Raw genomic sequence first — 22,283 nt, 5'->3', positions numbered from 1 at the left:
AAGTAATAATACTTCACTACAACTTATTGTTTTTTTACTTGTTAAGTTTTTTTACTTGAGCCGGCCAATTAGATAGACCAGAATGAATGAATAAGCAGAATACATATGTACTTTCAATTCAGATAGGAAGAGCTTTTTCAAGTTACAAAAACAACAGAGAGGTGGTGGAGATCAGAAAAAGAAAAAGAAAAAGAATTGCAGTGGGAGAGGAGAAAACAATTAAGTCTGCAGAAGAATTACTTGTCAATTTGAAATCTACAATGCCAAGTGATTATATATATATACACTAATTTTACACCACAAAACTGCTTTCCCTTGTAGTATTAAGATTCACTGTTATAGGAAGGAAGCTGCAGCTGCAAATCACCTGAAATGAAACTGTTGGCAGTGGATGGATTCAAGCCTTTGTTTGTTTGTTTGTTTGTTCGTCTTTCAACTGTTTTACCTTTCATTAGACATAATATTGTAAGATGTCAGTTATCAAGATACAGAAAAGGCAAGGCATCCCCCTCAGGCCGGTGGCAGCGGGCGCCTGCATGTTGGACATTCCATCTTTATATCCATCCACCTTTGCAAGCACCCAGAATGGAAGAAATGATCGCACGGCGTCACCTATATCAAAAACGCAATCAAATTCATGAATTTATTCACATTTAATCAAAAAAGAAATCCCCACAAGTCATCCAGTCTGCGTTAAGTTACCATGCAGTCATTACAACGTTGGGTTACATCAATAACAGCCATACAAATGACACAATCGGCGGTGCTTCCACGGTTCGTATCCTGATCAAACCTTCTATAGTAGCTGTATTTCTCAGGTAAAATCTGCATTACACATTGTGTTCGAGATGTTTATTGTAGGGTTTTTCTTTTAAAACATAATCCATTTTATTGTTTTTGGAAAAAATCAAACAATTGATATTTTATTTGGGTTAAATGACAAAAAAATATCATTCTTATTTAATATTTTTAAATGTTAAGAAATAAAGTAAGGGTATTTTGATATTTTAATTCATGATTTAAATGTAACAGTTGATGGTGGGATAAGAGGTTACTAAACCTTCATCAAACAAGGTCTAACATCACAGACATTTTGCCCTCAAGATTTTCTCTAAAAAGCTGGATCACAAAGTTAAACAAAGAGATAATGTAATCAAACCTGACGAGGAATAAACCATCGCGATCCCAGAAAGTGTTGAAGAAGAAGAACACATGCTTGGAATCCCATGAATACGGCCAAGCAAATACACCAAGTCTTATCAGGTTTGATGCGCATAAAATTGTGGGGACAACCAAAGATATATAGAGGAACTGCCATGCGAGTAATTGTCATGCCCAATATGTAATATGGATGGAGCGGTTTTCTAGAATCACGAATAATATTCGTGACAATTTGAGGTATCCAGAAAGAGTGGACCAGGAGAAGAATGGGCCAAAGAAAACTATGGAACTCATACATTATCAATATGCCTCCTAAAAGTACACCATCTGCAAGATATAACCAAATACAGGTAAGGTAAGTAAGGGCCTCTATGCAAAAAATTAAAATTCCCCCAAAATAGGAATGATCACTTCTTGAAATGATTGCTGAAATGGTGCAGATCACAAATTATGAACCAAAGATTGATCATTTCAGATCAAGTTAAATGAAAGGTGCAAGATTTTTTAATTTTTGGATGAGCAACTCACAAAATCGGCTGTAGAGGACAGAAAGCTCACGCCTCATTGCTTCCCAACCCTCTCCACTATTCATAGGCCTACCAGCTTTCCATATAGCAAGTAGATACCTCATCTCGAATATTGAGAAGACAACAAACTTGAAAAATGCAGCTGTTGCAAAAGCATTGAAAAGGGATTCTGCAAGTGAGCAGGAAGACTATATTATTACACACATTGGGTTAACGATCAGTGCACACGCGCTTATCCAGAAACGAATTGTACATCAAATTACCAACAAGTATTCCAGCAGTCAGATGTAAAAGGCAAAGATAAGCATCCATGATTGCCTGCTGTCCAATCATGAATATTGAAACTTTTGCTGCTCCCTATAATAGAAATTGTCAATATTAATCACCCAAGTAAACACTTTTTTAGTGTAATAAGTCAACTATTGGGATGTTCATACCGACTGTGTATTGCTGTGCTCCATTTGCCGAATTAGCAAAAGAACTTGAAGGAAAGAAACCTGTACTAAAGCTAAGGACTCCACCCAAGAAGGCACTTCATATACTGTGAATCAATTATGAAAAGAGTACAAATAAAAGGATACAAATGTCACCATCAATGTGTAGTTGACAGCCTTGTTGTAGTAAACCTCAATATTAACAGATGTGCCATTCAGTGTCATGGGTGAGAAACAATCACCATCATCATCAACTGATGGACTTTCCATTAATCCTTCGATATGAAAACGGTCATGCTCGCCATCTATAAAATAATAGAATCGAGATCATTGAAGCAGCCAAAGTTTCATACTCTAATAGATTATGTACAATTGAAGGCATAAATTAATATGTCCTGCATCGTATATATTCCAGGTCTCCATTCCTACGATGACTTGCATTTTACACACAATTGAAGGAAAATGAATCTTCAAGTTCTTTGTAAGAATACCCTTCAAAACATTATCTTGACCAAACTTTTCAACAAAGAAATTCTTGGACACTGTGAGAGTTAAATGGTCATTTGATACCAAGAAGTTCACCAGAATGATATCCATGTAAATAAAATGGGTCATAAAAATCGTAATCTATGCCATGTAAAACTGGACAACAAACTTACAAACAAGCTACAAGAGTATACAACAACATGCAATCCTGCTTTCGAATTCTTGATATATTTGTAGACGTTCAAAAATAGCTAACCAAAAGGGAAGATCAAATTCCTATCTAAATCATATTGGACTAGTATTAATGCAAAATCTGCAAAGGGACCAAGTTGTAACAGAAATGAATGCTTTACACAGCATGATAGCTGTATTTTTAGTTCTTAGTGGATTATGCAGTTGACTATATAGTCTATAGACACCAGTATTTTACAAGTCCTACTACTGGGTTCTTAAACAGTTTTGCCTCAGTAAATTAGTTCCTCGTTTACAATTTAGAGGCCTCCTTGGGGAAATCCTGTTCGAAACACAAACAAGCATTTTCCCTTACTACAACAGAAAGAACTTTACCATAACAACTCGATGAGACGAGAACAAAGGAAAACATTCTTGGATATGTCAGTAAGCACTCATCAATCATAATGAGATGAAATCAGTACAAAGGGACACCAACTGAAGTACCGTTTTGGCTGGTTGATATGAGTCTAACTTGGGCAGCAATTTCTAGATTGCAATGTTTCTCCATGTCATACATTGGTGCTGAAATGCAAATAACATAATTAAAGATTTAAAAAAAAATTAAGATATATAACACCTACATAGCAATTAAGTGTGGAATTGAAAGGTTGTCCACCTATTCAGGAATCAAGTACAACTCTAAGAATTAGTAACAACTTACAGAGTTTCTTCTTCCAAAATTTGTCCCTAGGAGATTCCTGGAATACTTGGGATGAGAAAACTCCAAGCTGCATAAAGGAAGCACACAAAGAAGTTAACAACAAAATTATTCAAAAATATATCTTTCAAGTGACTTTTTAATTGTTAAGCATATGATTCAAGCACATGGCTATGAAAATGTTAACACAGAAAATGTTAATGAATAATAACATACCAAGTGGTATGGATTGGATAACATGTAGTCTTCTTCTTGCCCGTCTCCATCTTTTGCACTACAAATAAAGGAGTACAAATGTTGTTTGGGTTGACAATAGTCAAGATTAGACTGTACTAACTTAAAACAAGCCTGTGTACTTCAAATGTTAAGGTAAAAATGCTCAAGCAACAGAGCCCATCTCTGATGAGAGTGACTAATAGAATTATAATATACTTGGATTTCTGCTAGGGATAGGATTTGACATTGTCACATTATATAGTTCATCAGTTAATGAGAAATTCAGTATGTTTTATCTAGAAATTTTACATGGTATAAGAGTTGTTTAGTAACCCTAATAGAACAAATCAAGTCACTATTAGTATTATGTAAACTCAAACTGTCTTCTAATACTGTAGTATGACAATCATCCTGCTATTCATATTGTGAAAATCTAGAATATCAATGAAGACCAAGCATAGAGAAATTGATTATCATATGGTTTGGAATGCAGTGGATAAGGAAATTTTAGTAACTCCATATACCCATTCCTTCCAGGAACACCAAAACTACTTTATTAATCTTTTCTCTCATACTTCATTTTCATCTTTATTAATCCTTTCTCTCATACTTCATTTTCATCTTTATGTAAAGAAACTCACCGGTAGCTCAAGTGGGAAGAGTCTTGCCTAGGAGACCAAAGGTATCAGGTTCGATTCCCACTAAGAACGCCCTAAGTTGAAGTGTGGGGGTCGGTGCTAACATCTTAAAACTCAAAATAAATAAATCTATATATATATATATATATATATTTATGTTAAGACTAGACATAATCTATTTATATGCACCAGTTTGAGAGGGAGTATCAAAGACTCAAAATTATAAAAGTCACAAAATTCTATCAAGGTTAAGATTGTCACAATAAGTATGTTTGATCCTGAAAATTTACAGAGGCGTCATACTTTCTTATGAAAATTAACAGTTCAGATGGTATAATGATTGTGATAATAGACTCCATCAAAGACTCAAAATGATAAAAGTCACAGAATTCTATCAAGGTTAAGATTTGTCACATTAAGTATGTTTTATCCTGAAAATTTACAGAGTTGTCATACTTTCTTATGAAAATTAACAGTTCAGATGGTATAATGATTGTGATAATAGTCCCCATGATTTCAAGAGAATGAAAACAGAGCCCACCTTTGCAGCAAGAGCTTTGAAAATTGAACAAAGCATGTTTAGATGGTATAATTCGTTAAACAGACTAGATTCATATTTATTGTCAAGACATATTAACCAAGACCATGATATAGCTAGCACTTAGAAGAGACACAAGAAGAATCTTTGTCATACAGACAAATCCAATAAAGAGAGGCATGTGTATACCTATTGGCAACCATGCGAAGTTGTCTGAATGGCCATATGTATACACCTTCCACCTTGATTCTTGCACCACCAAATTCATGTTCGTTGTCATATACATCATGGAAAATAATTAGTCCCTGTCGCAGAGAACAAATGAAGTTTTAGGAAGCATAATTTTACCTCTTTGTTATATAATACTAAGTAGACTATAAAGTTGAAGTCTTGGAGGTTATACAGGAGAAGCATTAAAACATTTGTTACATTACTGATCTCATCTCACGACAGCTACTAGAGCATTTATGCAAGTGGGAAACTCAAAACTGTGAAAATGAAGCTTCCAGTAACCGAGGAAAACTATAAAATACATTTTCCCAGTAAATATCTATAGGCTTATTCTAAGAAAACAAGTTTTCCACTAGTAGAACATATCTACAATTAACAAATCTTGGAAACTACAACTGAACTTATGTTTTCGTTTTGTTTTCTTTTATCAAAATAAAAATGTGATGCATACAGTAATAAAATCCTGAAACATTCAAGAGGCTGCAGGAAGGGACTCCATTAATTCATAAATGATGTATTGTAGAGATATTCAAAGTTGATATAAATGACAACCAGCAGCTTACCTGGACATAGTGTACGCCAGTTATTTTTGTTGGTTTACTATTTAACTCAAACACAGAGTTACCCATAGATTTTCTAAAATCGGGAAACCTGGAAGAAGTATTCATAGAGTCTGTAAACCTCCAAGACCCTGCATTGATGGGCAGGGAAGAAATTAGAAGGGGAGAAATAGAGAGGTGACGACAGCACAAGCGAATGATAAAGCAGGCCAGTAAAACATTTGATATGATCCAATGATATGATAACAGTGGATGGCTCTCCAGACATAAACACTCTTACAAAAACATTGGTTTCTATTACCCTTCTGTGTGAAACAACCATTGAAATATGTTGAGCACCAAAAGTGGTTTGATTTCTAAAGAACCAACAATCTGACTTTACATAGAGCTGACAAAAACCAGGAACCACCTTTTCAACTTCAGATCTTTCTTTCTTTATTTGCTCTAATGAAGGATTTGACAATAAATGAAAGATAATGGAATCAAACATGACCATTTTAAAGTATGACAATTGTCACTTATATGATCGATCAAACACCTTGTGAGCACGAGCTAGTTTAATCACATAACTACTAAATATAATCTAAATAACCTTCCTTTTATGACCTAGAATATGCATTGCCTGGATCCTTTTCATTAAATCCACCACCACAATGAAGCTAGATAACATACCTCTATACGTCCCACTTATGTTCCAGGCAGAAAATGGCCCAAGTTGGTTGTCATCTTTGCGTATAGGAAGCCACTGAAGGTAGAAATAAAGGAAAATTAAAAGGAGAAACTTAAGTCGCATACTAGTATGTTATATCATAAAGATTATATAAATAGCGCAATTCTCATGACCAGCTAAGCTAACATTTCCTTTGGGCCACTATTATTATCTTATCAACCCTCTAAATGTTTTCTATTACACTTGAGCAGACAGCAATATGCCTCCCCATAGTTGAACTCTAGAATTTTGAATACAAAAATATATACAATTACAAACCAAGTAGCCAATTATAGATACTACCAGATTACTTTGTTGAAGAGCAGAAACAAACAGCACAATAAAGGAAAGAAAATAGTAATCAGAAGAATCGTATCTGAATTTGAACTAACCTCATCGCCCCAAGAACGAGCCCTTTCCCTTAGAGGCCTCAATCCGGATACAGGTAGGCAGAAGCCAAAACCCACCAAGAAACGAAGAAGAAACCGCAAAAACAATCTGAATCTATTGGTCTTTAATGAAGAAAGTCCACGACTTTCCGCCATAAATCTGTCGAGTTACAGAAGATGATCACGAATTGAATAGAAGAAGAGGTCGCATGGAATAGAGGAGGGGGGGGTTATGGGAAATAGGTAAAAGAGGGGCAGAAAAAAATTGCTTGTAATGGAATCAATCAAAAAACAACAACCCCCACCAAGGAAGATGATGGGCAGATGGTCCGAAAGTGAGAGCTCAACGGACAATTAGCATATCGGAGGAGGAGGCGAAGAAGGGATCAATACAAATACAAATACAAATACAATAGAATTGAAACAACTTCACCACCAGAAGCTGTTTACCCGAATAATCAATCCACGGAACAAAAATATTTAATTCTTTTTGTTTTGTCTCTCGCTCTAAAGAAAGAAAGAAAGAGCTGCTAGCTGTCTTGCTAGCACTGTGATTTGGGTGTTCTTCTCACCGGCTACGCCAAAGTCAGACAGAGAGAGAGAGAGAGACTGTGTTAATGGACGTAATAGATACGCGCTAGGGGGGGCTGGAAAGAAGGAAGGAAGGATCGCTCTTTTTTTCTTTTTTCTAAGGCCGATTTCTTCCCGTACAGTATATCAATGAAAGAAATATCAAATGTAACCAAATCAGTATAATAAATTTATCTTTTTTTAATTGATATTTGCGTCTATAATTTTCATTAAAATGTTTTTTTAATGTTAAATTTTTTTTTTTTATTGAAATCAAGAGAGTGGAACCAATAAAAATTTTAAACAGATTGTAGAAAATAAAAAATATAAATTACAACAAAGTTAAACTTTATAAGAAAGATACATTATATTCTAATATGGTTTGTGTTACAAGTATTTCAAGATTATTCTGAGACTCCGATTTATTTTGTGTTTGGCCTGTTGGAAAAAGTATTATATTCGTAATAGAATTAAATGATTTATGAATGTTTTGAATTCGAAGTGCCTTTTATATATATAATAGTGAGGAGATTTTGAGTCATTTGTTTGGGTGTACGTTTTCTTTGGATTTGTGGGGGAAGATTTGCTAAGTTATGGGGAGAAAAAGTGGCAATTATAAAAGTTAATGATAATCTTCAATAACATTTTCTAAAGTGAGATATGATATTGACAAAGTATGAAAGAGCATTACTTTTGATTGTAACTCTCTTAAGGTAAATATTTGGTTTGTCTTAATACTCAATTAATATAATAGGGTTAATTGTTGCAAAATTCTTTAATCTTGGAAGTCTCTTTTAATTTAATTGTACTAGTAAATCAATCAATATTATTAATACTTTAGGTTGGTTGCATCTTCTTCTTGTCCACTTTATCGTTTAAGTCACACTCCTATTTTTAGTATCTTCTTATTCAGGACGACAAATTTATTAATGCTAATATATCCGTGTTTAATCGGCATTTATTAAATAAAATAAAAGTTAGGTATCATATTTATTTATTTATTTAACTAGGGAATCTGGTACCACCCTATAGGTGATGTGGACATTGTAGGGAGTTTTTTTAGGCAGATAAAAATGTAAAATTAAAGTTCAATGTGTGTGTGCATAAAGTACAATTTAGATGAAGATTAATTAAATAATAAAAAGAATTGGCATATCATTAAAATAAAAATAAATGTCAATTGATTCGAGTCCTTTGAAATATGGAAAGTTCCAAGTCAAAAACAAGCGGCTATTAGGAAGGAAAGACATGGGAAAGATCATAATATATAATTATTAGGGTTTGTATGAGAACAAATTTGAGTTTGTATTAAATAGAATTTTGAGTTGTTTTTGTTTCTTTCAAGAGTGAGTATTGAATAGAATAGTCAAGCAATTTCCTCCTCCTCCTCCTATAATATGTTTGCTAAACTACTCCAAACAAACTGTATATTCATAAGCAGTAGTAGTGTGTAATTAATTAATTAATTAAGAATAATTTAGACGTTACCCAACTAATCCATCACCAAAAAGAGGGAGAGGGAGAGGGAAGGGGGTGGGGGGTCGGTCCCATTATTAAGTTTAGACGCGCAAATGCAACCATGCAACCGCGTACTAGGAGATTTCTCCCCAAATATCATGAAATTGTGAAGTTACTAAGTTAGTTTCCAAATTAAATTAAAAAGATTGATTATAAAAGAGGATAAAAGAAAGAAAGAAAGAAATTTCTACACACACAAGTAAAAGCACATTATTATTATTATTATTATTATTATTATCATCCTACACTAACTAGAGAGAAAAAGAGGAAGGAAGGAAGGAAGGAAAGATTGATTGATTATTCAATTTAATTCAACTCAAGCGTGAAGTGAGAGAAACCCTGCTCTTTACTCTTTTTCTATCTGAATCTCATCTCATCTTCTTTTCTTTTTTGTTGTTGTTGTTGTTATGGAAGAAGAAACCATCCACTACCCATCGCCATCGCCATCTAGCTCCTCCTCCTCCTCCCAGCTCCTAATCCTGCGTCTGATGAGCAAAAGACGAACATGGGTATGTCTATTCGTAACAGTGTACACAATCTTGCTCTCTTCCTCCTGGAACATCATCCGATCGCTTCTCTCTTGGTACGACGCCAATTCATCTCCACCTACTCCTCCGGATGCCCCTTTTTCTGGCTGGCCCGCGATTTATGCCTCCGTCGTTCTCGGGGTTGTCTTTGGACTTCTATCCATGGCGGCGGCGCTGGCCGTCGCTGTCCCCGCCACGATGGTCACTTGGATCACCGTTTTGGTCTTACTTACTTTCTGTGGCAAGCCTAAACGCCAGTTGGTGGTCGATGGCAAGAAATTGACGGCTGAGATTACTGGGTTTGCTTTCAAGATCTTGATTAAGGAAGGGAATGTCGTCGCCGCTATTTGTGCCGTTTTGGGCTATTTTGCTCTCTTTAGACGCGGTGGTGGTGGTGGTGCTGGAAGAGATGAAAATATTATTGGTGCTTCCTCCTCCTCCTAGCTAACAACCACTTTCATTTCAATTTTTAGTTTCGTTTGATTTTGACATCAACCAGAAGATAGATGAAGAAGAAGAAGAAGAAGCTTAAAGAAAGAGATTTGGGGGAAACTTATAATAATAAATTTAATATAATAGTCTCTTTCTCTATACAGCCTACTACGTACACTACACAAGGATAAGAAGAGACTTGAACTCTTCCATTTATTTTCTTTTTCTTTTTCTTTTTTTGGGTTTTTTTAGGAAGACTTTTTATTTTTTTATCTTATAGGAATGAAGGAAGACTTATGAATTTTCTTTTTTATACATCCTTGTTATGAAGATCTATCTATCTATCTGGTAATATATGACATGTTGTTCTCTTCTTCTTTTCTTTTTTTTTTATGTCAATTTCTCTATTTTCTTAATCCATTTATATATATTTATCGAAAAATATATATATATATATATATATATATATATATATAAACATTACTCCTGTTAAATATTTTAAATAATAACAATATTCTTAAATGTGTAAATTTCAATAAGCCCATATTTTTCTTTTAGAACTTTCGAGACATTTTCTTGAGAATTTGATGATCCATTTAAAAATACTAATAAAAAAATTGAGTCTTCACCTATAAAGTAATATTTTTATTCTTAAAAAATGATTGAGATGCACCTAACTCACTGACTCCCCATTTGGTTTGTTTGCATCATTAATATTTTGGATTAAATTATGTATTAGATAAAGTGATTCGTTCCTTTATCTTTTATCAACAAGAGGGAATTACTTGTGTCCCAATACAACCTATATGTCTTTTACTACCAAAACAACTAATTTAATATTTACATTATAACAGTAACATTCAAACAGTTAGCTATACAAAAAGAGACTATATTGGAAAATAAAATGAAGGTTTTATTTGAACAAATTAATTTGAATAAAAAAAAATCAATTTGAACATCTGATATGAGTTTAAGGATCATATGAGTATTAATTTGAAGGGGGAAAAACAGTCGGTCATGTTTGTTGTGTGAAGTTGAAGAACGGTTGGGGGGCAGCTAGCTGATGAAACAAGACCGACCCAGTTGAGCGGCTGAAAGTTGATTTGATTTGATTTGAGCATATTCTAATAATTCTACTACGAGTCCTCCCCAAATCTCTTTACCATCCTCTTTGGGGAGGACAAACTATCAACTTCAGGTCTGTACATATCCCATCTTTGCTTCATTTGTACACACGCTTTCGTTCGGGAACTTCCTTCTTTTAACATCTTCTTCTCCTTCCTCCCTTCTTCCTCGTCGTACATAAATTTTGGATTGTACGTTCTTGAGGACCCCAGTTAATCGATTTCTGGGTAAAACCCCCTCCAATATTTAGCCAGATCTAGGTTTCTTAGATTTTGAAATGTTTCTCAAAATGTTGGAAGGAAATAGGAGGATGATATACCCAGTTATTGGATTTGCATCATGTATTGCGCTACTTTTCCTATCATTTGGGGACATATGGGTGAATAATGTTGATAAAAGAGAATTAGAAAGTTTGAGCTTTGTGAAAAGAAATGGAACTCACTTTACGGTGGATGATAAGATCTTTTATGTAAGTGGCTGGAACTCTTACTGGTTGATGGACCAAGCCGTAGAAGAATCATCCAGACCTAGAGTAAATGAGGTGCTTCAAATTGGTGCAAAGATGGGCTTATCTGTATGCAGAACTTGGGCTTTCAACGATGGTACCTACAATGCTCTCCAAATCTCCCATGGTCAATTCGATGAACGTGTCTTCAAGGTAGATACCAATAACAATAACAAACAAATTCAATAATGATTCATTGATTCTATGCGAGTCAATATTGGCAGGCTTTGGATCATGTCATTGCCGAGGCTAGAAGGCAAAGAATCAGGCTGTTACTTTCATTAGTGAATAATTTGCAAGCATTCGGAGGAAAGGCACAGTATGTCAAGTGGGCATATGAAGAAGGTGTCAGTATGAACTCCACAAACGACTCTTTCTTTTTTAACCCTTCTATCCGTCATTATTTCAAGAACTACATCAAGGTAACCTTTTTTCAATTAGTTTGATTAGTGGCATAAGGTTATAAACTAATCTTGTGTTGTTGGTAGTAGGCTGTGTTGACAAGGAGGAACACAATTACAGGGATAGAGTACAGAAACGACCCTACGATATTTGCATGGGAGTTGATGAACGAGCCTCGTTGCATGTCTGACCCTTCTGGAGAAACTCTTCAGGACTGGATAGAAGAGATGTCTATCTTTGTTAAATCAATTGACAAGAACCATTTGCTTACAGTAGGGCTTGAAGGATTCTATGGTTCTAAAAGTCCCAAAGGGTTGACAATGAATCCAGGGCCATGGGCTGGTGAGCTTGGATCTGATTTCATCAGAAATTCAAATATCTCAACCATTGATTTCACCACTGTACACATCTACCCTGACCAGTGGTAATTAAGCATTTTCTATTCTTCTCATCTATTGATATAATAATAACAATTAAGTGAAGAAGAGGAAACAACATATATATATTTTTTTTGGCAGGTTTAACTTTAAGCTTGAAATTGAAGAAAAAATGGAGTTCGTCTCCAAATGGATGGATTCACACATCGAAGATGGAGATAAAGAACTAAACAAACCTGTGGTGTTCACTGAATTTGGACTTTCAAACCTTAGTAAAGGTTTTAGGGAATCTGATAGAGAGAGGCTGTACAAGACAGTTCTAGACATTGTGTATAAATCCGCACTGGGAAACAAATCCGGAGCCGGAGCTTTTGCCTGGCAATTCTTGGTTCGTGGGATGGAAAAGTATAACGATGATTTTGGTTTTGTACCTGCAGAGACTTCACACACTTATCAGTTGATGAGTAATCATTCATGTAAATTGGCGTTGATACAAGGAAGCCCAACTTCTCGTAGAGTTTGTTTGACGATGCTGTAAGTCTATAACTAAAGGAACACAGCAGAGATTGATTATTTATGAGTGTGAATAATAGAGAGATAAGAAAGTGGTATAAAGCTGATTATTGGCAAGATTCTTTCAGCCTGGGATTGGATTGGATTGAATTGAATTGCCAATTGTTCATGTTTATGCATCTACCCTTTGCTCTATCCTAATTGATTATAGAAAAGCCTTCTTCCTGTAAATTTACAACTTTCACAATACATAGATAAAGACATTACTTTAAAATCCATCCTCAAAAAACATGTATATGATGATGATGCATTCAGTTCAGTTCAATTCATATATCCAAACAAAATATTGAGAAGGAATGAATAGATTTAAAAACAAACAAGATAAACTCAACATAAAAAGTTTGGAGATAAAGAATGAATCATCACAAATTGGTAGTATTAGCAATCAGTTTCTACTTGTTGTATATGATCGATCCTATTGATTTCAGACATGTAATGAGCAAGCAAACAAACAAACAGTTTAGAACTCCTAAGTATAATTAAATTAGCCTAACTGCAGCACCGATATGAGAGGCGGTTGTTCTATCTATGCATCATCGCCAACCTTGGAGAGCATATCCTTTTTCTACTTGCAGGACTTGAAGGGGAACTTCTTGAAACCCTACCCGGTTTCAGCCGCTCCTGCGCCTCAGCTCCTTGGACATTCTCTCTTTCTGATGATATCTTGTTTAGATCTCTTTCAGAATTCAGATCTAAATTACGTATCATCTCAGAAGTGTCTTCAGATGCAATCCGATCAAATTCATCACCAAGCTTCCTTACTAGCATCTTTTTCTTGACAAGCATGGCGTCTCTGTTTTGTTCACAGTCCATCTCAGCATCTTCCTCGACCACAGACGTGAAAAAGCGGCGACGCTTGATGGCAATCGAAAGAGGAGGCGGCGCAGGGCTCGTGCTATTATTATTAAGCTTGTCTGGATTGCCAAGGAATCTTCCAGCGATTGGCGAAGATGAATCGGCGGGTGGAGACATCGCCGCCTCGTCGCTCGAAGCTAAGAACGGCGATCGACCAGTGGTGATCCCATTCCCAAGACTTAAACGGGTCAAACACCGGCGGAGGCGGGTCGACTCATCTCGTTCATCATCGTTGCCTTTTTCCGGAGAAATAGGTATCACCATTGTTGATTTATGAAGAACAAATATTTAACACTCCCCCCTAAATATATATATATATATATTTATTTATTTTTTTATTTTTAATTTTATTTTTTAAAGCTGATTCAGTCTGTGTTTATCTTCAAGCTTTGTTTTCGCGCCGAGATTCCAGTTGTGCGCGAAAATCAGTTACCTTTATTTTCGTGTCTTAGGTCTTGTTTGGCCTTAAATGATAATTCACCCCTCTAAAAATAATCACATTTATTAAATTTAAATAAATTTATTTTCCTAAAAATGCCTTGAATTATGATTTTCCATAAGTTATTTTATACTATTAGTAAATTTATTTCTCATATGCAACTTATTATTTTAATTAATTTTTTTACCAAAAATATATAATAAATTGTGATTTCTTGTATAATATTTCAATATACAATTAATTGATAATTTTGTTAATTAATAATTTCTAATCATGGACTTTATCAATATAGAAAAAAATATTAATGGGAATAGAAAAATCGAATTCAAAATTCTTATAATAGTAGATTAATGATGATATTAGTATTAAAAAATTGACAACTAATAAATTGGGAAGATTGGTGTATTTTTTTTTTTTAAAGAATGTTAATGTTATATTTATTATTAAAATTGAGTAAAGTATTTATTTATATTTGCTTATATTATTTTATTTTAGTTGGTAACAAATAAAATAATTATGATTTTTTTTATAATTTATTTATTTAAGATTAAACTAAAACTTATCCATAAATCCCTAGCTCGGGTTAAACAAACACAAAGACTATCCTCTCTTTTTTTTTCCTTCATATACTATTTTTTATAATACTAACATTAAATAAAAGAACTCTTTAAGCCAATCAATTATTATTAATTTATGAAAAAATACAATTATTTATTAAAAAAAAGTGTAAGATAAAGAGAAAAAATAAAATACAACAATTTTAAATGTCAATAAAATGAAAATTATCAATAATCATGTACATAAATATTCCTAATGAAAACAAAGCAATTTTCGGAGAGATTACCCATAACTTTTGCCTTTAAGATTTTTTTTATTTATTTATTTTAATAACACTATCAATTTTTATTATTTTTATAAAATTTAGATATGTATTAAATTATTTGTTTAGCAAATTATTTGTTTAGCTGGACTTCCCAGTATAATAAAAAAAAAAACACTCTCACCATTAAATATTTTAAAATATATACAAAATTTATAAATATACGTAATTAGTTTAAAAACAAATCTACTTTATTTATACAAATTAAGGTTTTATGATATCTAGTTAGAATGATTTAAAATTTAATATATGAAATGAGGGTACAATCAAAATGGTTTAATAGAGAGTTTACATGAAATCGGTTGCTAGGTGTAAACTCGTAAAATCTAAAATTTATTTAAAATTTTAAGAGTTTAATTTGAAAAAATATTAGTTATATATTATTATTATTATTATATATATAATTAATTATTTTATACCTAACCAATTTAAAAAATTAATATATTTAAATATAAAATTAATAAATAAATAACATTATAAAAAATTATATTTACAAATTTAATTATATTAATTAATTAATTTGAATAAATTATATATTTTTTAATTTATAATTTATTTTAACATAAAATTGTGTATAAAATCGTAAAATATAAATTATTTATAAAATCTAAAATTTTATTATAGTAAATTTAAAATAGTAAGAATTTATTTATTTAATAATTAATTTAAAATTAAATAGTAAAATTTAAAATCCTAAAATCATAAGATTTTAAGTAATTCGAGATTTTAAAGATTTAGGGTAAATATGGAAAAAAAAGTTGTTATAAGAAACCAATGCTGGAGAGTTAAATTATTGTTTTTTATTTATCTATCTAACAAAATTTAAGGTTAAATAATAAAATATTTTTGACATATATTATATTCTCATTGTTTTGGGGGTTTAGAACAGGTCCAGATTAAAGTTCCCTGAAAATAGACGTAGCCAATAATAATAATAATAATAATAATAATAATAATAATAATAATAATAATAATAATAATAATAATCGTTAGGCAGTTGAAAACCGATCGATCTCTATTATTCTCTATGCATGCATCATGCGTGTGACATTAGTTTAACAAATCAAATCAAATATAATCTTGAGGGTTTCGATGTATGGAGCAAATGATCATGAGTTTGATCAGTCCACATTAAGAATGCAGTTCGACGGCGGATCAGCGGTAGATCATCGTGTGTACGATGAAGAAGAAGACAGAGAAGAAGATGCTGATGAGGAGGAGGAGATAGGACAAGATGATGCATGGGCAGTGATAAGCGCCTACTTCGAGGAGAAAGGTTTAGCCAGGCAGCAGTTAGACTCCTTCGACGAGTTCATTCAAAACACCATGCAGGAAATCGTCGACGAGTCCTCCGTCATCGAGATCAGACCCGAGTCCCAGCACAATCCTGGTTCCGGCCGCCAATCCGATTTCCTCGAGGTACGTACGTACGTACGTCATTTATATATTACAACTTCATCATATTCATGCCTGCCTACTGCCTAGCCTAGCTAATTCTAATTCTAATAATCTGTTTGTTTGTTTGTTGGTTGGTTCAGACAATTTACAGAATCACCTTCGGTCAAATATACCTAAGTAAACCGATGATGACGGAGTCTGATGGAGAAACAGCATCTTTATTTCCAAAGGCTGCAAGATTGAGGAACTTGACTTACTCATCCCCACTATACGTAGATGTGAAGAAACAAGTTATAAGGAAAGGACACGACTGTGAAGAAGTGACCGAATCCCAGGAGTTTCATAAAGTCTTTATTGGCAAGGTACTCGTACCACCGGAATAATGAATAAACTGCATGTCACCATTCTTCTAATTAATGTGATTAACGAGCTAGCTAGGTTGTTGCATATATAATTACATATGCATGCAGGTTCCTATAATGTTGAGGAGCAGCTATTGTAGTTTGTATCAGACATCAGAAAAGGATTTAACTGAGCTTGGAGAATGTCCATATGATCAAGGTGGATATTTCATTATAAACGGAAGTGAAAAAGTTTTGATTGCTCAGGAAAAGATGAGTACCAATCATGTCTATGTTTTCAAGAAGAGGCAACCAAACAAATATGCCTATGTGGCTGAGGTCCGGTCCATGGCCGAATCCCAAAACCGACCACCTAGTGCAATGTTTGTCAGGATGCTTTCTAGAGTTAGTGGGAAAGGGGTAAGTATATTATCATGTAATTAATTAATTAACTTAATAAGCTAGAATTGATTGCATGATGATGATGATGATGATGATGATGATGATAATGTTGCTGCAGGGATCATCAGGGCAATATATCCGTGCAACCCTTCCATACATTAGAACTGAGATTCCAATTGTAATTGTTTTCCGTGCTTTGGGATTTGTAGCGGATAAGGATATACTCGAACACATTTGTTATGATTTCACTGATACTCAAATGATGGAGCTTCTTCGACCATCCTTGGAGGAGGCTTTTGTCATCCAAAATCAACAGGTATTTAATTCACTTTCTTTTTTTGGAACACTTTATTAACTATATTGCTGCAGGTTGCACTAGATTACATTGGAAAAAGAGGATCCACTGTAGGTGTCACTAGAGAAAAGAGGATTAGGTATGTGCAATCTGGAATAATAATCCTTGAATTTCACTTGGAATTTCAATTCTTCTCGATCGATTGAATCTCAGGTATGCCAAGGAAATCCTTCAAACAGAAACACTTCCACATGTGGGTACTGGGGAGTTCTGCGAGACCAAGAAAGCCTATTATTTCGGGTATTTGCTTGGTCCTATATATATTTCTTAACTCAAGAATTGTATCATCTAAAAATTGCATTGCTTCTAATCATTCTTAATTGACCTGCAGGTATATTATCCATCGCCTTTTAGTTTGTGTCATTGGCAGAAGGCAAGAAGATGACAGGGATCACTACGCTAACAAAAGGCTAGACCTTGCTGGTCCTTTACTGGGAGGCTTGTTTAGAATGGTCTTTATTTCTTTATTTTGTTTTTTACCTGTAATCTTAGTTAGGTTATTAACCATTAATTTTAATGATGCATGCAGCTATTCAGGAATTTAACTAGGGACGTGAGATCCTATATGCAGAAGGTCTCTCTCATTTCCACTCCCTATTTTAATTATCATTTTCTTCCCCTCTAGAATGTGACTTATAATTTAACGTGCATGAATCAGAGTGTTGACAATGGCAAGGATGTTAACTTGCAATTTGCCATTAAAGCTAAAACAATTACCAGTGGCCTCAAGTATTCTCTTGCTACTGGAAACTGGGGTCAAGCTAATTCAGCCGGTTCTAGAGCAGGAGTTTCACAGGTATGCATATCTTTCTAATGATTTGATTTGATTTAATATGATGATAAAATTAACAAACTCAACAATTAATAGGTATTGAACCGTCTAACATATGCTTCAACTCTCTCTCATTTACGAAGGCTAAACTCCCCTATAGGACGTGAAGGTAAAACCATTCTCGCTCACTCATTTGTATGTCATCTTTTTATGCATCATCGATCTCTAAGCCAAAAGTTCTATGTAATTATACACAGGCAAACTAGCAAAGCCACGGCAGTTGCACAATTCACTTTGGGGAATGATGTGTCCTGCTGAAACGCCGGAAGGACAAGTAATGACTCTTTAAAATGACCTACATAATGTTCCTAGTGATGGAGTACTAAAGTATGTGTGTTTCTTAAGGCCTGTGGTCTGGTAAAGAACCTGGCTTTGATGGTCTATATAACAGTTGGATCAGCAGCCAATCCTATTTTAGAGTTTTTAGAGGAATGGAGCACAGAGAATTTTGAGGTGATCTTACTACACATTTGAGTTTCTAGTTTTGGTCATTTATATTGTTCTAACTGAAAAATATTTGTGTAGGAAATATCTCCTGCAGTTATTCCACAAGCCACAAAAATCTTTGTGAATGGCTGCTGGGTTGGCATCCATCGTAACCCAGCATTATTAGTTAAGACATTGAGGCAGTTGAGGAGACAAGTATGTTCTTCTACTATGTATGAATAGAATTGTTAAGATTTTGGTCAAAAACATAACCATTTGTTTGTCTGTTGACTGCGTAGGTGGACGTGAATACTGAAGTTGGAGTCATTAGAGATATTAGTGGTAAAGAACTCCGTCTTTATACAGATTTTGGCCGCTGCAGTAGACCATTGTTTATAGTAGAGAATCAGAAGCTGCTAATAAAAAAGAAGGATATCCTAGCTCTACAACAACGGGTACATACAATTCAATTCAATTCATCATATTAATATTAATATTAATTTTAACTGCCTCACCATATATAGTCCCGCTCTTCTTCTGAAAGGAATCCCCTGAGGAATTTGGTTGGCATGATCTTGTAGCAAAAGGGTTTATGGAGTATGTGGACACGGAGGAAGAGGAAACTACAATGATTTCCATGACAATAAATGTAAATAACTAAGGAGTCCTATATAATAATAATATCTGATTATTATGTGAAGGAGAACTAGTTGATCTTGTTGTCCAATTTTCAGGATCTTGTATCAGCTAGGCTCAGTCCAAGTGAAGCTTATACCGAATCATATACACACTGTGAGGTCCATCCATCCTTAATATTGGGTGTCTGTGCTTCTATTATCCCATTTCCCGACCACAACCAGGTTATCATCTATCTTTAAAACGCATATTAACTCTTAGCCAATAAAATCCAACCTGGTGTATTGATTGATAAAATTGCAGTCTCCACGTAATACCTACCAATCAGCAATGGGAAAGCAAGCTATGGGAATATATGTCACCAATTACCAAGTTCGAATGGTAGATTGCTGTTGATTGATGCCAAGCAGAATTGTGTTGTTTTATTTTTCAACTGAGTATTGTTTAATTTCCTGCTGTATGTATGTATGTAGGATACGCTAGCCTATGTTCTCTACTATCCTCAAAAGCCTTTAGTTACCACTAGGGCAATGGAGCATTTGCATTTCAGGCAGCTTCCAGCTGGAATAGTAAGTAATCATTTGTATTCAAGACTTCTTTCTACTGATAGTTTCCTTATTGTTAACATGTATGAAATTCCAGAATGCAATTGTTGCCATAGCCTGCTATTCTGGATACAACCAAGAAGATTCTGTAATCATGAATCAATCCTCAATAGACAGAGGATTCTTCCGGTCTCTCTTCTTCCGTTCATACAGGTAAGGAAAGAGGAGGAGTCGAGCAATAAGAATTTGTAAATATGAATAATTAGTTGATTTGAATTGGTTTTGGTTTGGTTTGGTAGGGATGAGGAGAAAAAGATGGGAACACTTGTAAAAGAGGATTTTGGATGTCCCAACAGAGACAACACAATGGTTAGTAGTTAGAACTTGTTTTGTTTCTTCTTGTCAGCCAAAATCGTCTTCATTATTATTATTATTATTATGATGATGATAGTAAGAATGGCATCATAACAGGGAATGCGGCACGGATCATATGATAAACTGGATGATGATGGATTTGCACCACCTGTAAGTGAGTTACTTTTCAATTTAGTTGTTGGTGTATGTATGTATGTATATAAAGAATAAAATTTGGTGTATTGTCAAAAATTCAAAGGGCACAAGAGTTTCTGGGGATGATGTTATCATCGGAAAGACTACACCGCTGCCTCAGGAGGAAGCTCAGGGATTGGCTGCCAAGTGCACCCGTCGTGACCATAGCACTTCCTTACGTCACAGCGAAAGCGGAATTGTTGATCAGGTTCTGTTGACTACAAATGCCGATGGATTACGATTTGTAAAGGTAAGGATGAGATCCATTAGAATACCTCAAATAGGCGACAAATTCAGTAGCAGGCATGGACAGAAAGGAACAATAGGAATGACGTACACACAGGAAGACATGCCATGGACAATTGAAGGCATCAATCCAGATATCATCGTGAACCCACACGCCATTCCCTCTCGCATGACCATCGGACAGCTGATCGAGTGCATCATGGGAAAAGTCGCGGCTCACGTGGGCAAAGAAGGAGACGCCACTCCTTTCACCGACGTGACGGTGGACAACATCAGCAAAGCCCTTCACAAATGCGGTTACCAAATGCGAGGATTCGAGACAATGTACAACGGGCACACAGGGCGCATACTGACCGCCATGATATTCATTGGTCCTACGTACTACCAGAGGCTGAAACACATGGTAGACGACAAGATCCATTCTCGCGGTCGAGGTCCGGTCCAAATCCTGACGAGGCAGCCCGCGGAGGGAAGGTCTCGTGACGGCGGACTAAGATTTGGGGAGATGGAGCGCGACTGCATGATAGCACATGGAGCCGCACACTTCCTCAAGGAGAGATTGTTCGATCAGAGTGATGCTTATAGAGTCCACGTCTGCCAGCAATGCGGGATGATCGCGATTGCCATTCTCAAGAAGAGTTCTTTCGAGTGTCGAGGGTGCAAGAACAAAACCGACATTGTCCAGGTAAGTCAACCGCCGTATATATCTTTTTGTTGGTTGGTTGGTTGGCTGGCTATAACTTTACTAATGTGGTCGTCGGTCGGTCGGTCGGACTTTTGGCAGGTATTCATACCATATGCTTGCAAGCTTCTGATTCAAGAGCTGATGGCAATGGCAATAGTACCCAGATTGTTGACTGACGGTACTAAACTACTCCTTCAAGGTCAAGGGAAGAAGAAATAATAGAGACACAACATTACTCTAGAATTGGATTCCATCAAGGTATTGCTATAATAACAATACTCTAGAATTTGCATTTTTATTCATAAAAAAACATCAATTAAGCTTTGCATCAATTTGCATTTTTCACTCCTCCCAACCAAAAACAAAAACAAAACACAAAGCAGAACATTTATTAAAGTCTCGAGACAAGTTCCACTCAGTTGGAGTTGTTGAATTCTTCTAGCAACATCTCTACATCAAACAGAGTCTTCTGAAGCATCTGCCTGAAGTTTTCTAGCTGGTTTTTCGCTAAATCAGATTGATTGAAGCTGCAGTTGGGTTCAGAAAGCTGCACATACATTACCAACATAATAAGAAACAAAAAAGGGTAAAATCTCTGAACTAGACACACTAAAAGGCAATATATATGGACATGCACTAACAGATGTTGAATCAGCAATAACTTCTTCACCGATTCCATTCACCTCACTTACACTTGATGTAATAACCTCCTCCACACTTGGTATCAAATTTGGCAAGAGAGACAGCTCTTCCACCTTCACAGCAACAACCTCTGAAATGATTTCCTTTTCACCTGACTTAACCACCACATCTGTCAAACACGAATTTCATTAAACTTTTATACAAATAACAGCAAATAAGTCATTTCAGATTCGTAGAAGCAT

The 22,283-nt window shown here is 34.8% G+C and overlaps 4 protein-coding genes across 5 annotated transcripts; 3 read left to right on the top strand and 1 right to left on the bottom strand.

The window, feature by feature from the left end:
* Positions 1-91: 91 nt before the first annotated feature.
* LOC124938235 (transmembrane E3 ubiquitin-protein ligase FLY2-like) lies at positions 92-7,403 on the bottom strand. 2 transcript variants are annotated; one of them, XM_047478641.1, is made up of 15 exons: positions 7,087-7,403; positions 6,785-6,941; positions 6,356-6,428; positions 5,687-5,814; positions 5,082-5,197; positions 3,717-3,774; positions 3,504-3,570; positions 3,287-3,364; positions 2,270-2,427; positions 2,126-2,185; positions 1,952-2,045; positions 1,690-1,857; positions 1,160-1,488; positions 703-825; positions 92-612 (listed from the first exon to the last, which is right to left on the bottom strand). In XM_047478641.1, the coding sequence occupies exons 2-15, from the start codon at positions 6,935-6,937 to the stop codon at positions 511-513; spliced, it is 1,707 nt and encodes a 568-aa protein (XP_047334597.1). In that variant the 5' UTR covers positions 6,938-6,941; positions 7,087-7,403; the 3' UTR covers positions 92-510. The 2 variants fall into 2 exon arrangements, with proteins under 2 accessions (XP_047334597.1, XP_047334596.1); XM_047478640.1 differs by having other exon boundaries at positions 6,785-7,403.
* Positions 7,404-9,040: 1,637 nt separating this feature from the next.
* Positions 9,041-10,141, top strand: LOC124938854. The gene has a single exon (XM_047479378.1). The coding sequence runs from the start codon at positions 9,277-9,279 to the stop codon at positions 9,838-9,840; it is 564 nt and encodes a 187-aa protein (XP_047335334.1). The 5' UTR covers positions 9,041-9,276; the 3' UTR covers positions 9,841-10,141.
* Positions 10,142-10,865: 724 nt separating this feature from the next.
* LOC124940032 (mannan endo-1,4-beta-mannosidase 2-like) lies at positions 10,866-13,017 on the top strand. The gene is made up of 4 exons (XM_047480510.1): positions 10,866-11,611; positions 11,683-11,880; positions 11,950-12,284; positions 12,379-13,017. The coding sequence occupies exons 1-4, from the start codon at positions 11,231-11,233 to the stop codon at positions 12,773-12,775; spliced, it is 1,311 nt and encodes a 436-aa protein (XP_047336466.1). The 5' UTR covers positions 10,866-11,230; the 3' UTR covers positions 12,776-13,017.
* Positions 13,018-16,076: 3,059 nt separating this feature from the next.
* Positions 16,077-21,653, top strand: LOC124938073 (DNA-directed RNA polymerase II subunit RPB2-like). The gene is made up of 23 exons (XM_047478445.1): positions 16,077-16,403; positions 16,523-16,744; positions 16,853-17,143; positions 17,244-17,441; positions 17,495-17,559; positions 17,634-17,720; positions 17,812-17,932; positions 18,010-18,054; positions 18,139-18,276; positions 18,349-18,421; positions 18,510-18,586; positions 18,658-18,765; positions 18,838-18,954; positions 19,038-19,193; positions 19,283-19,387; positions 19,473-19,598; positions 19,678-19,755; positions 19,848-19,943; positions 20,017-20,132; positions 20,219-20,288; positions 20,391-20,444; positions 20,533-21,399; positions 21,499-21,653. Exons 1-23 carry the CDS (start codon positions 16,077-16,079, stop codon positions 21,616-21,618), a joined length of 3,657 nt encoding a protein of 1,218 aa, XP_047334401.1. The 3' UTR covers positions 21,619-21,653.
* The last annotated feature ends 630 nt before the right edge of the window (positions 21,654-22,283 follow it).

Source organism: Impatiens glandulifera, chromosome 5, assembly GCF_907164915.1.
Source record: "Impatiens glandulifera chromosome 5, dImpGla2.1, whole genome shotgun sequence".
Lineage (NCBI taxonomy): Eukaryota > Viridiplantae > Streptophyta > Magnoliopsida > Ericales > Balsaminaceae > Impatiens > Impatiens glandulifera.
Note: the sequence above shows the minus strand (reverse complement) of the source record. Positions and strands in the feature narration are given on the sequence as shown.

What these genes read in the sequence shown, in the direction of transcription:
- LOC124940032 (XM_047480510.1), top strand. Translation starts at nt 11,231, where the DNA reads ATGTTTCTCAAAATGTTGGAAGGAAATAGGAGGATGATATACCCAGTT. An exon ending in TCGATGAACGTGTCTTCAAG is followed by an intron (nt 11,612 to 11,682) that starts GTAGATACCAAT and finishes CAATATTGGCAG; the next exon opens with GCTTTGGATCATGTCATTGC. An exon ending in ATTTCAAGAACTACATCAAG is followed by an intron (nt 11,881 to 11,949) that starts GTAACCTTTTTT and finishes TGTTGGTAGTAG; the next exon opens with GCTGTGTTGACAAGGAGGAA.
- LOC124938235 (XM_047478640.1), bottom strand. Translation starts at nt 6,937, where the DNA reads ATGGCGGAAAGTCGTGGACTTTCTTCATTAAAGACCAATAGATTCAGA. An exon ending in ACACATTGATGGTGACATTT is followed by an intron (nt 2,186 to 2,269) that starts GTATCCTTTTAT and finishes GCTTTAGTACAG; the next exon opens with GTTTCTTTCCTTCAAGTTCT. An exon ending in AACGTTGTAATGACTGCATG is followed by an intron (nt 613 to 702) that starts GTAACTTAACGC and finishes TTTTTGATATAG; the next exon opens with GTGACGCCGTGCGATCATTT.
- LOC124938854 (XM_047479378.1), top strand. Translation starts at nt 9,277, where the DNA reads ATGGAAGAAGAAACCATCCACTACCCATCGCCATCGCCATCTAGCTCC.
- LOC124938073 (XM_047478445.1), top strand. Translation starts at nt 16,077, where the DNA reads ATGTATGGAGCAAATGATCATGAGTTTGATCAGTCCACATTAAGAATG. An exon ending in CATTTCCCGACCACAACCAG is followed by an intron (nt 19,599 to 19,677) that starts GTTATCATCTAT and finishes ATAAAATTGCAG; the next exon opens with TCTCCACGTAATACCTACCA. An exon ending in ACAAAACCGACATTGTCCAG is followed by an intron (nt 21,400 to 21,498) that starts GTAAGTCAACCG and finishes GACTTTTGGCAG; the next exon opens with GTATTCATACCATATGCTTG.